The 13,312-nt window shown below is 38.2% G+C and overlaps 1 protein-coding gene across 5 annotated transcripts in view; it reads right to left on the bottom strand.

The window, feature by feature from the left end:
- The window catches only part of ARHGAP17 (Rho GTPase activating protein 17), a 42,493-nt gene that overhangs the window by 5,138 nt on the left and 24,043 nt on the right, over positions 1-13,312 (bottom strand). For 4 of the 5 annotated variants that reach the window (XM_035563443.2, XM_035563444.2, XM_035563441.2 and 1 more), the window contains exons 5-19: positions 12,759-12,870; positions 12,492-12,568; positions 12,228-12,339; positions 11,182-11,250; positions 10,936-11,017; positions 8,757-8,884; positions 8,265-8,376; positions 7,637-7,718; positions 7,100-7,180; positions 6,174-6,287; positions 5,704-5,795; positions 5,409-5,565; positions 3,917-4,159; positions 1,735-1,898; positions 730-1,341 (exon numbers count right to left, since the gene is read on the bottom strand). In XM_035563443.2, coding sequence (XP_035419336.1) covers positions 730-1,341; positions 1,735-1,898; positions 3,917-4,159; positions 5,409-5,565; positions 5,704-5,795; positions 6,174-6,287; positions 7,100-7,180; positions 7,637-7,718; positions 8,265-8,376; positions 8,757-8,884; positions 10,936-11,017; positions 11,182-11,250; positions 12,228-12,339; positions 12,492-12,568; positions 12,759-12,870 — 2,237 coding nt within the window. The remainder of the gene's footprint in view (positions 1-729; positions 1,342-1,734; positions 1,899-3,916; positions 4,160-5,408; positions 5,566-5,703; positions 5,796-6,173; positions 6,288-7,099; positions 7,181-7,636; positions 7,719-8,264; positions 8,377-8,756; positions 8,885-10,935; positions 11,018-11,181; positions 11,251-12,227; positions 12,340-12,491; positions 12,569-12,758; positions 12,871-13,312) is intronic. The other variant, XM_035563445.2, reaches the window with a different exon arrangement.

Below are 13,312 nucleotides of genomic sequence, written 5' to 3'. Positions count from 1 at the left end.
AATTAACATTACCCCTATCAAGGTAATAACTACAAACTTCATGAAGTTCCTGTGAGAACATAGAAAATTGGTCTCTAATTCATGAATGTCTCAAAGCACAAAAAAGTCTGCATTTAAAACATGAAGATCTATCTAGAAATTGGCCTAAGATACACAGTTAAATGCACTTGATTCCTCAGCTTCTGGATGTCTGACTTAAAAGGACATCAGAAGGCTTCATTCTCACAGGGTAGAACATTCTCTGTGTTAGTACCTTTCCTATTAGAACATGTATGAGTGACTACATTGCTAATTTATTATCTCCCGTGTATCCTGAAATATACTGTCCTTGGCTGCATCTTCTCTCTCCTCCAAGTATTTGTCTTTTCAACAACAAAGGCGTAAGCCTGAGACTGCCACAGTGGTGCCAAGGCCGGAGAAAGCCCTGCAGAGCTGGTTGCTATACTAGTGTCTTGCTTCCCAAGCAGGAAGAAAAAAAAGCAAGCTACTGCACACTTCTTCCCAAGCACTTCTGCCTCAAGAATGAAGACATTCACTATCTGGGGAAGATGTCCCAAAACCTGTTCTGTGCACGGGGAATGTAAGCATTTTATTTTAACTGAAAATCAGCAATTTTGTATTCTAACTGGTACTTGTCCTTTTCAGTTTTTCGTAAAAAAATTACAGCTACAGACATTTTCTTCATTCCTGGTCCCTGAGGAGACACCGAATATGAAGGAAGCCACTCACCTGTTACTATTTTGGAAGCTGTTTGGGTGGGATTTGCAATAATACCATCTCCAGCCAGCTGAGAAGGAGGATGAGGTGGAGGGGGAATACTAGGTCTGTTTCTGGGTTTAGGCACTGGCCGTGGCCTTGGCAGTGTGCCGCTGTGAGGTGGAGAGTGAGACTGAGAAGTTTCTTGAGTAGATGACTGTGACGATGGGGAACTAGTACTATGTTTTCCTAGAGGGGGTGTATCAGGTGGTGTTGGAGTCTGCGGAGGAGTGTAACAGGGCTGCTCTGGTCCGTGCTCACTGCTGGCTGCAGCAGGAGGAGATGCTTGACTGTTTGATTTGGGCTGCAGTGGAGGAGTAGCCTGTGTTGGGGGCTGTGGTGGCGGATGGCTGGGAGCTTGTATTGGGGAAAGGCTGCTGGAGTATCGCCGAGGTGCAGAAACCTGGGAGCTGGAGGTCTGGGCTGCTCCTTGGTTTGCATGCTGGGCAGGAGGAGAAGAACTTCTGGCAGGTGGTTTTGGTGAGATAGAAGGTGGCTGAGCAGCTGAGGCAGAGCTCTGGCTTGCTGGCTGCCCTGGTGGTGGGTTGGCTGGCTTGGGAGGTGCTGGTGCAGGCTTTTTAACAGCTGTGAAGATAAAAGGTGAGATTTCATGGTTGAATGTTGTAAAACCAAACTCCTGAAAAAAAAAAAGGAGTTAGTAGCTCTAAACAACCCTTAAGTACATTATCAAAATCGAGTACTGTATTATCAAATAAAAGTGGTTATCAGTAGGAAGCTACAGAAACACATATACTGGTTTACTAACCAACAGCCTTTGAGTGATTTCATTAAAAGTGTTGGTAACATTACTACCAGCATTCCAAAGATTCATTTAGCTAGGCCTTAGTGAAATGCAAAGGAACTAAACCATTATCTGGAATAAAGGAAGAGATACGGGTAAAGTTATTTTACAAAGCATTTTTGCAGTATGTAAAGAATTGGAACTTAATGCTTCGAAAAACAAATGAAAAAACACACCTCTCCTCATTGAATGGGGACTGGGACCTGCTGCATTCTGTGGCTGATTAACAGAAAGCTGATTAGTGCTACTTGCTGACTGGTTTGGGACAATGCTCGCATGCCCACCGTTTCTCACAGGTGGAGGAGTAGCTGAAGACGCGTTGTCCTTAGGTTTTGAGGTACTGAAAATTAAAAATCCTAAATTAGAAGATGATTACAAAATGCCTTGTTCAGATCAACTGCATCAATTACAGTTCACATTATCAACTGTGCTCCAGTTGTGACCCTCAAACACCTCAGAAAATTTACTGACAAACTAAACACTGCTAGAACTATTCAAACAAGTCACGAGTGGGCTTCACATAAACCTGTACAAAAGATCCATTACCAAACTAAATCAGGAATCCAAGTAGTTTTACAGTGCTGCAATACCTGTTTGAATTACAATACTGGTATTTAGAGCGCAGTCTCCATGCTAGAGCACCCTCAGTGCATTTTGTAGGTCCTTTAATAAGAGTCCCAACAAATAAGTTCATATGAAATTACTTCTCCCATTTCCTCAATCAAATATAACCATCATCCCTGCAACTGCTGGCCTTCTCAGAATATTGTCACAGCATCACATCCAATTCACTGGCAGTTATCTGGTAGATGTAGTTACCAAGGACTAGGCACTCTGTGAAGCTCTCCCAGGAAAACAAAAAACACAAACCAACTTGCTACATACAACACACAGACGAAGCAGATGTGGTCCTCACTGAAGTCTGTGGGGCCTTCGAAAGCCCTCAGGAGGCCTAAGCGACTGAAAACGCTGGGGGTGTGGAGGGAGCCGTGTTTCCTTACTCACTGGCTGAACTTCTCTCCACCCTATCTGGAATTAAGCTTTTACCTCACTGCCCCTGATCAAGGGAGACCAGAACTCATCTGAGGGAACAATCCCAGTAAAAACTTTGAGATTCACACAAGGACAACTCGGTTTTTTCTTCCTGACTTCTGGTTATGAAGACAGTAGAACTGGGGGGAAATGAAACACCTGGGTATGAAGCAGACAAGGTGATGCTTGGCAGCACCTCCTCCTCTTCCTATGCACTTTGTCTTTACTCATTTCTGCTTTTAGCATCTCTTGCAGCATCTCACTCATCTCAAAAGGACAAACACCTTTCAATCACTTTTATTGACACATTACAACCCTAACTTCTCCAGATACTGTTATTAAATTGCAAGTACTTGCACGCAGAGTTTGTGCAGATTTAAAATGTAGCTTTTAGACACTACGCTCAAGGTTTCGTTTTAGCTGCCTCGACCACAAGATACATCTGTGGAGGAAATACTAGTCTACAGGGGATATCTGAATGAGATGTTTTCTTAAAAATGTCATCTGGAACCAAAAGCTATATGCAAAAGAATCAGTGCTGCATAAAACTCGATGGTGGTGGCTTAATGTATGATGCTGTGCAAGAGATTGATGTTTGGAGAGCATTACAGGCATTTTTACGTGGTTTGCTACATCCCTCAGACCTCAGGCATATTGAAAGCAAAATGCTGCTTTCAGCATACATGAAGATAAGAGTCAAGGCTACTGCAATTATTCTTGGAGTCCATGTATCCTAATACTGAGGACATGACTGCAAAGAGTTTCAATAGTAAATAAATAACAAAACTCATATACGTGCTTATCCTAAAGAAACTAATACAGAAATATGATAAACTGACTTCCAGTTTTCTAGCAAGCAAGTCTGGTCACCACTAAGACTTGCTACAGACAAAAAGACAAATAACCAATGTCCAGATAACATGTACAAGAAGCAACAAACAAGACCACCTGGTTTCTAGTATTGCCACTGGCAGGTTTTGTTCTTTCAGCAGCAAACTGACAGTCATACTATATGAATACTTCTAGAGTACGACTTGGAAAGGTCAATGGGGGCAGTAAAAGTACAGTCTTTTTTAGTATTTTTCAAGATCTTTTCCCCCAAGGAATTTTTTTGTAAGATCGATTCTAGAACAGACATTCAAATTAAGGTCATAAATATAGATAGCAAGAGAGCTCTTCTGTAGCACTTCTGCCCACATCTGAGAAGGCTTTGCACATGACAACATGCCTTCTAATTACAAGAGGTGCCTGGTGAAGCAGATACAGCTGACATAATCAGTTTGCTGCTGAAGCAGCCTGCCAAGCCGCTGAAGCAATACCTCTTACCTGACATCCTCATTTCCTTGACTTTGTAACTGTTCTGCTGTGCCAGCAGAGAGAGCAAAACCAGCACCTACTGGGCTTGTTTCAGCCACAGCAGCTTGTGAGTGCTGCTCCGCTCCAGACTGAGCCAGCACGCCAGCCTCTGTGGGTGGAAGTGGTGGCTGGAAAGCTGGGGATGTGTGCTTTCTATTTATAGTGCCACATCTCCGAGGATTTGCTTGGAAGTCCATAACCTTGACACCAAAGCTACAGAAAGAAGAGAGAGTAAACACACCACACCAGCCAACACCAGGTAACTAAAGCAGCAGGACAACTGGATGTTACAACCCACGAAGACAAGTGCAACCCCTGCTGCTTAGCATGCAAAGCAGCAACAAGGAAAGCTTCAGTTTTCTGCATATAACACCATTAATGTTAAGACATGCAACACTACTTGGCTTATCTGCACAGAGGGGTAAACTAAACAAAAGTGGAACAAGCTACTCAATTACATTTGAAGACAGACATTGACGACAATGAGGTCAAAACACTCAGTAATTTTACATGTAAATACATACATTTCCTTTCACACCAGAGTATTTCCTCTTTAAATATAGTGCATAATAGAAACAAAATCGATGTATTGAAACCTCTACGCTGCTGCACAGATTTCAAGATAAAGAAAACCACTAGGATATATGCTTCCATGATTTGCATCATTCAAAGAGAAAAAAGAACCCCTATTTAACTATAAACAGACTAAAATTCTAATGGATTTTAGAATGTGTATAGTATATTCATTTTAGAACCAAATTTTATTCCAGTTGCATTCAAGACTGAATCCTGACTTGACTTTCTTCTGCTCCTTCTGTCAGTAATGATAAATTTGCATGTGGCTAGCCACAAACACTTAGGTAACATTTCAACATTTGCATAAACAGATAAAAAAAAAACAGCACATCACTTTCATATTCATGGTATGAGTAATAATAAATGAGTGTTATACTACATGTTATATGGGAAAACAGCATGTTTTATTTTTATTTTTTAGCATTCTACTATTTGCTGTGGCATACTGTACCATCTTCAAATCAGAAGTCTTATCATGAAGGCACCAGGTAACACCACCTCAGCTTATGGGCTTTGAAAAGAAGCCATGGAATATCAGAAGTTAGATACTGATAGATGTTACTATATACAGTGTTTCACTGGATTTTAGACCCCCCAAATCTGTAACAGGAAGATGGTAATTTGAAGCAGTAAATATCTGCCTTTTTTTTTTTTTTTTTAAATGAAGTCATGCACATAGTATAACTGGAAGGAAATACCAGTACATTACCTTTGAACCTTCCTCAGGCTGCAACAACATGGGGGGAAATAAATCGCTGTTGTTACCTGTAGTATTTCTATGAAATTCTCTTCCTGAGACCACTAAAAGCATGTCTAACTACAGCCTCCTAAGTAGTCCAGTTCTCAGGACTGAGGATTTGAAACCTAACCTGAGAATGAAACATACCTTTCCTTCTTCAATAAATCCCCTTCCATTACAGCCATACTAACAGGCCTCTTCCGTTCCAGTGTCCCAGATTCATACTCATTCCCAGTGTGCGACAAGTGATTTGAATTAACAGGAGGAACTGCAACAAATGCCCCAGACACATTGAAATCTTGATCTGGTAAAAAGAGACAAAATGTATCGTATGACATACATATACAAAATGGTGTCTCACTGGAAAAAAAAAGCTGTTGGAGGTTCACCTGCACAGGGATATGACAAATACAGAATTCCTTTAGCTAGAGCAAGAATTTACCTCCAGGGAAGAACCAGTCTGCATGCTGAATAATTGGCTCAATAATTGCTACCACATGGACTGAAGTTGCTGCTGCCATTTCAGCAAGGGATCTGTGGAAGAAATTTGTAGAACACTATATACAGAGTTCTATCAAAGTAAGAAAACACAAGAAATCTTGCCTAAATGGCATGTTATGCTAAGCATGATGAATCAAGAATCTTAAGTACCTACCACTTCACACTTTAGTAAAATCTAGCCTATTCAATAAAATTTATAGTGTTTAAAACATTCCTAAAAAGATCCATTCCTAAACAGATCCAAAAAATGCAAATTCCTAAAAGGATCTGGAAGCACAGGTTGAGAAAACAAAGTACTTTTTTAGGCAAATACTCTGTTGCTGTGAATTGTCGATATGATTTAAAACAATCTGTTGAAAAACTCTGTAGCTTCATGGAAGCTCTGTTTTGTAGCTTTCCTAAACAACTTACCCTTCATTCTTTGCCCATAACAAGTTGGGGCCCAAGACTATCGCGACATTGCTGGGTGTCATTTTGTTAACATCACTGTTCTGTGCAAGCTTTGCCAAAAATTTGATTAAATACCTACAAAAAGAAAAGAAACAGGAAGTTTTTCCATACCGCATGGTATAAGCTAGTACATCACTGACATTATGACATAATTAGCTTTTATGGCAAATAATAGTTCTGTTCATTTGAAAGGATGTTTCAAACTAAGTATGTTCCTTGCTGAAAGCAACTAAGTCAGAATTCAATTAACTCCTAAAGACAACTTCCCACAATACAGACAACAAAACTAACAACCTCCTTAGGTAGTGGCTGGCTACTACTTTTCTACCCATGAATCACAGATATTGAATGGGTTGAAAAGAAAGCAACTCCCACCTTAACAAAGCAGCACTATTAGACCTCCAGAAAAAAAATAGATAGAGAACACCTACTCAGCAGCTATTTTCACATCATGTAATGGAATTTCCACACTTTTAGGAATCACAAGTTGGTTTTGCTCCAATTCATTCCCAAAAGGCAAAACCAAAAGGTAAAATAATACAAAATAACACATGTAAAATACATCCAGGTGTTATTTCTAAGACTAGAAAATATAATGAAGAGCACAACTGTTGAAAAGTCAGGTATTATTGCCAACAGCAGGACCCTTTAAATGGCAGAGCTCTGTGCATCACTGTTTTGCTACAGCCAGTAGTGAACTACCTTGACTGAAAGCCTGTCACTGCCAATGTACACCAACTACTTGATAAAACAGGATGTCCTTTTACAAACTGAATAGGATTTGGCCAAGAAGATAATAAAAGGATTAGAGTTTCAGCTAATCAACTTTGAAACATACTCTATCATCAAAGCTGCTGTGCAGCAAGTCAACAGATGTGTATATGTACCTGAAATTAGCGTGATAATGCTTGGGTAATCTGTTACAAATTTTCCATAATTCTTGTAGCTTTTTATCCTGGTCCTGAATACTGGAAGGAAAAAAAATCTGTTACATCTTAATTCCAGATCAGAAAATTGTTACTTCTGCAGAGAACAAGAAAAGATGTTTGTGTAATTTTCCATATATGCCTAATAAATGCACTGTTTTTTATTCAGTAATTCAATAACCTCCTTTTCAAATCTGTGAATTACCTCTACCTGCAACAAAACCAAACCTGCTTAAGCATCAACACTGTGCAGCCAGTAGTCTGGAGTAGCCCGTATGTTTAATTATAAAATACCTAGATACTTCACCACATTTTTGTACAATATTAAGCTAAAACACAAAATTTAAAACATTTTGTTAGACAAAATATTTACCTGTTAGAAAAGAAATGGGAAAGAAAGCAGCGTGAGCTTAGACTTTTTTTTTGAAGTTGTACAAAGCACCAAATTTGATGGAAGTGTGAAATATTTTCCTATATAACTATTTTTAGTATACTCACTTTGCAGCTTGTGTCCATTCTTCATAAAGACTGTAGGTCATTAAAGGTTCTGGCAACTCTCGTAAATAGGATTTCAAGGCACCTGTAATGAAGACCAGGAACAGGCAAGTTTTTTAGCCAATGCTTTCAGCCTTTATTTAAAATACTGTTCTTAGATTTGCGATTTTATCTATGCAACAGGATCTAAGTCCCAATGAAACATCAGGACAACCTAGTATTTCCACAGTATCTGCTCAACATTTAACACAAGAGGCCTTTGTCTTAATTTGATAGAAACATGTGCTATGAAACAACTCTTTGGAACAACACCCTTATTAAAGCTACATATGGCTCTAATCTCCCTTGATCATGCTAACACTCTTCTCATTAGAAATATGACAATGGAATTACCGTGACCACCTGAATTTTAAACACCACTCTGGCATGCAAATACATCAAGTGTGTTCAGCATGCATGCCCTATACTTATCCATGTTAAATTATGCAATTAATTGGACTTCCAATTTACTTCCATTCATAATTTATTCTGCACAGAGAGCAACACTGTAGCAAGCCAACAGTTAAATGAACAGAATAAACTTGCGTTGTATCAATTTATACCTGGTTTTGATTCAGTACATTCACAGTACCTGCAACAGCATGGGGATCTGAGTAAAATTCATCAAGCTGTGAAGTTGAACAGTCTAAGGCAGCTTTCAGCTTTTTTAACTTGGAGGCTCCAGCAGCAATTCGGAATAAGCCCTGCATAATAAAAACCAAACTGTAATTGACTGGTAAAAACATGTTATAACAAGTGTGAAGTTTTATGAGAGCCTCTTTCAGAGCAGTTTAAAGTTCAGTGTCTTCACCTTAAACTGATACGACCGAGCTCTCTCTCAATATGTCACTGCCATCTGATAACATTTTGGTCCCCTGTCACTCTTGACCCCTTAGTAATTTTTCAATCTACTCACACTCATTTCAAATATATTCCAAATAGCGCTGAAGGCTTTTTTGTTGCAAAAGGTTTATCATCTACAATAACGAGCAAAATTATTTAAGCAACTTGTACAGACAGCAGTCCATGAGTTTGACTCGCTGTTTTTCCTTTCTTTCATAGAGCATCATATGGTATTACCTACCTCCTCTCTCATCCCAGTCTCCAAAAGCATCATTACACAGGCTTCAATAGGGACTGCAATTTCACGACCACTGCGCTTGAGATGCTCTTCTAATGGAGTTCCGAAAGCTGGTTTTTCAGTCCATTTGTCTAATTGAAGAGTATCAAAACATTAAACAAAATATCTAACAATCACTTAAATTATGTTTCAGCCATGAAAAGAAGAAAGCCTCTAGTACAGGTAAGAATTTTTCAGAACACAGTAGTAGTTTTACAGCCTTTGATTGGTAAAGTTTCTTGTATCATGAGTAAAGAAAAAATAAGCCTGCTGGTATTCCCAATAAAATTCAGCATCTTTGTGGATAGCACACCACGTACATATCCTTTGTATAACTGGAAGTACATGTCCCAACACAGGTGATGTCACATGGCTGACAATTACACCAATTCTGACTTGCCAGGACTCCAGAAGACTTAGATTTACAAGAATCTTTGAGAAAATTTTTGCCCAGATTGCTTGACCTGGGCTGATCTTAATTTTAGCTGTATTTAAAGTGGATATAAACTGAGCTCTTAACATCAAGTTTATTACTGATCTAAAAATCAACAACTTGAAATGGGTGTTGATAATCCCAATGTCATGATTAGAATGACCATGTTAGCTGCACATCACACTAATGCTTGCACAGATTTTCAACTCAATTTCTCTTGATTGTTCCTTAGCTTTGAAAGTCAAAATTGCTACAAGTTTCTACAAATTGAATGTGAATTTGTTTTCTACATGTTATTTTTCACCCATTATTTCTGCTGTTTTAATTGAAAAATGCAATAAAAGACTATTAACTGTTAGTAAAGATGCATTCTTTCTTTCATGGGGGGAAAAAGATTAAGAAAGATTTTGAAAGAGCAAAGACATTTTCTGCAAAGGATTTGAATTACTTTTTTAAAAAATAAAAAACACAACACATCAACGCTATCCCTTTCACATGGCTTTAATTCCTCTCGTTCATACCATGAGAGACCCACATAATTTTCACCAGTTTCTCAAGTCACAGTTTAGTAACTGTTCGAAGTCAAAGTAATTTACACTACAACTAGAAACAACTGAATTCATGTTCTACATTTGTGTCTTGGGCCTCCTAGCACACCTTCTAAGGAAGGCTAATCTGTTCTGAAGTACTCACCATATGAAAAACTTTGTACAAAGCAGGTAAGCAACAAAGGAAAATTAAATCAGTTGGATCTGTAGCTTGTATACACAACCTTCCACACAGCCATAAGGCAGCCATAACACTGTGCAAGCATAACTTATTTGCATTACTTTGCCTTTCACCACATCTACAGAGAACACATTCTCTATCATCTTTCAGCACGATACTCATATTGGCATCTTTAGTTTACTGGTTCCTCTTTTTACAACTTGCATGCGTTCTGCAACTGAAGATACCTGAGTTTTGTTTGGCTCAGAATATTTTTTCCCCTCAGACTTTGTTCAGCCTACTTCTTGTTCAAAGCAATTAGCAAATTGGAAGACAATACAGCCAAAATTTAGGATAGCAATTTCAACAGTATACAGTGCATCTTCATACAAAACTATTACTGATACTCCTTAACTTCTGTTGACAACGAAAAGCTTAGTAGCATGGGGCAGAGATAAAGCTGCCTTAATAGCTTCTTAATTGTGGATATTCAACACAACAAAACGAAAATCAATTAGCCAGCTGTAGTGCAGCGTGCACATTGGGAAAAAAGATTACATAGGAAGAAAAAAAGAGAAAGCAGTCCCACTCCTTAGAATCCTGGGATTTTTTTCTGATAATTGCCTGGTAGCTATTCAAGAAACAAGGACCCTAAAGTTCCTAAATCATAATGAAATTTTCATCGTCTGGAAGAGCCAGGTATGAATTAGCAAAAGGTCACATGATATCAAGGAAAAAGTGCAAACAAATAGAAAAATCCTTCCTTCACCCTCTTGGGTATCAGACAGATCATAGTATTTTATTAGTGTGTTAAAATATGGCTGGAGAACTCCAGAAAACACAGTAAAGATGGAATTATGCTTGGGAATGTAAAATTGTTAAGTAGATCAAAATGACCTATTAAGGAAGTCTGCATGCAAAAGAATCAGATAAAGGAGGAGAATATTGTGCAGAGGTGGCACAGGCAAGGAGAAGCATCAGCCAGAGCACAGGTTACTTTACCTTGATGGGCTTGAATTTCAGGTAGGACTTTTTCTATGACTGTTAATGCTTTTCTATGGTAATCTGCTTGTGCTTCTAATAACTGAGAACAGAAGCCACATTTTAAAAAAAAACAAAAAGAGCATTAGCTTCTGATGAGCACATAATACAAGACTAGAAGGTTTAGCACAAGAAATGTTATCTTTGAGAATTGAGTGTCTATGCACATTAGTGCTGCAATCAAAGTCATACTGAAAAAATACTCACCATAACAAAGAATCTAGCATATTCCCCTTCTTTGGACACAAAGCTGTACATATCTGCTGCTAGTTGATCCTTTGAAAAAGAAAAGGATGAAAAATAGGTAATGAAATTTACAAACACATTTCAACTCATATACAAAGACAGTATGCACTTTTATTTTATCTGCAGGAACTATTGACTCAGGCAGCACAGAAAACCAGTAAGCCACCCACCATGCTACACACTAAGTGGTAAGGTCCAAATGAATTTACAGGATGAACTAGAGGCAACTGCAACCTTTTCCTTGGGGTTAAAATCAGAAAATGCTGTTTAAAAATACCTAATTGTGTGCATTTGTGAATACAATATAGAATCTATATTGTACTACTTGTGAGGAAAGTACATGCAAGAGTGCAATTCACTTTTGTATAACTGGCAAAATGCTTTTAGGCCACGCAGTTGATTTTCTTTCAAGCAAAACTCATTCAAAATGCCTACAATGCAAAGAAATTGGCCCCTGAAGTCAGCAATTGAATTGTATGGCAATATGTTATTTACAACCAACCCTTGAATGCAAAGACAAGTACTACTAAAAGGTTTTAGAGGCTCAGATCAGCTGCATCATAACGTAGTATCCAACAACTGGGAAGTGAAAGCAAATGTGAACTGCACAGAGCAGTCCATCAATATTCCTTTTATGTCAGCAGCCACAGCTTCATCCAGGTAGCTCACACTTCATGGCTACTCAGTGGCCTGAAGCACATGGACACCCTGAACACTTAGGACAAGACTGAGACACAGTTCCTTCTCCTAAGTGTCTCAGACTAAACCAGCAAGTAATGTAAAATATACATCTTCAAAAATAAAGTACCTTTTACATTAATGCAATTTAACGCTCACTGAGCACTAACTATACCTTTAAAACATACAATTTATTAACAGTCACATAACTTGTGACTATAATAAAGCAGACAGCTAGTTCCACAAACAAGGTTTACAGAAGCTGCCATACCCTGATCACTATTGTTGCTAATCAGTTATGTACAGAATAGAGACTCATCTTGTCCTACCTTGCATTGTTCTACTTTATTTCCAGCTTCATCCATCTCTTCTTTAAGAGAATCTATTTTTGAAGGATGCATTTGAAAATTTGTTCCTGAAGTCTTGTGTGCTTGGTTGTATCTGTGGAAGAAAGGCTTCAGTCATTTGATGAAACCTAGTATTAAAAAGAAATCTGCATTCATAGTTCCCTTTTAAAGTTGTTTTGACAGGGAAAAAAAAAATCATTCCAAAGGTTTTCCAACTGAATTAAGAAAGGTGTTCAAACTTCTTACCTTCCTCTTGCAGAATCCCAATCCAACACCAACTTTGCAAGCTGTTTCCTCTGTTTTTGAATGTTAGGGATCTCCATCTAAAAACAGAATTCAAAGCACATTTATTTTTAAATTGTATACTATACTAAACTTTGTAGTTTTCACTTCCACTTTCCACTACTAACACGACTACTTAAAACAGTTTTATTATTAGCAGCAAGATAAACTATTTTTGCTCGGTTTATACGTAAGTATCCAGACTTCTTTAGTCAAGCTGGAGTGACTTACCTCTGTTAGCACACTCAGTGGTTCTAAAATTTCTCTTTCAATCTGAACTTCATGTTGAGACAGCTCCATTGCCAGTTTATTCTCTGCATCACCACATGTATCTAGCATTTTCCTTTAAGAATTGTAGAAAATTGTTGCAATATGAGTTACTATTGACTAAACAAGAAAGATTCAAAACAAAACAACTGTGGGTCTTTGTCCTCTGCTACCCGTTTGGAAACATTTGCATTGAACAAAGCAAGGCCTTACTTAACAGCATAAAACCAAGTTGCTCTTTGGTGTCATTGGTAAATTCAGTATAGACAAAGAGTGTTATTAAACCTTTGCTGTCTCTAATTCCTTAGCCATTATAATAGCTTTAGAGGCTTTAAGTCATCTACATGATTATACACTGACCCCAAATACAGAGAAGTCAGTATTTATTTCGTAGCCCAACTTACCAGATGCAGAAAAATTGCTCAGTGCAGTAATTAATTTTCTCCTAAGCCACTTTGATATAAAAAGTCTTAACGCACCGTAACATTATGTAATCAACAGGAAGCAGTCTCAGGATC

The sequence above is a fragment of the Cygnus atratus genome, chromosome 15 (assembly GCF_013377495.2).
Source record: "Cygnus atratus isolate AKBS03 ecotype Queensland, Australia chromosome 15, CAtr_DNAZoo_HiC_assembly, whole genome shotgun sequence".
NCBI lineage: Eukaryota > Metazoa > Chordata > Aves > Anseriformes > Anatidae > Cygnus > Cygnus atratus.
The sequence above is the reverse complement of the archived record's forward strand: the minus strand, read 5'-3'. Positions and strand labels throughout refer to the sequence as shown.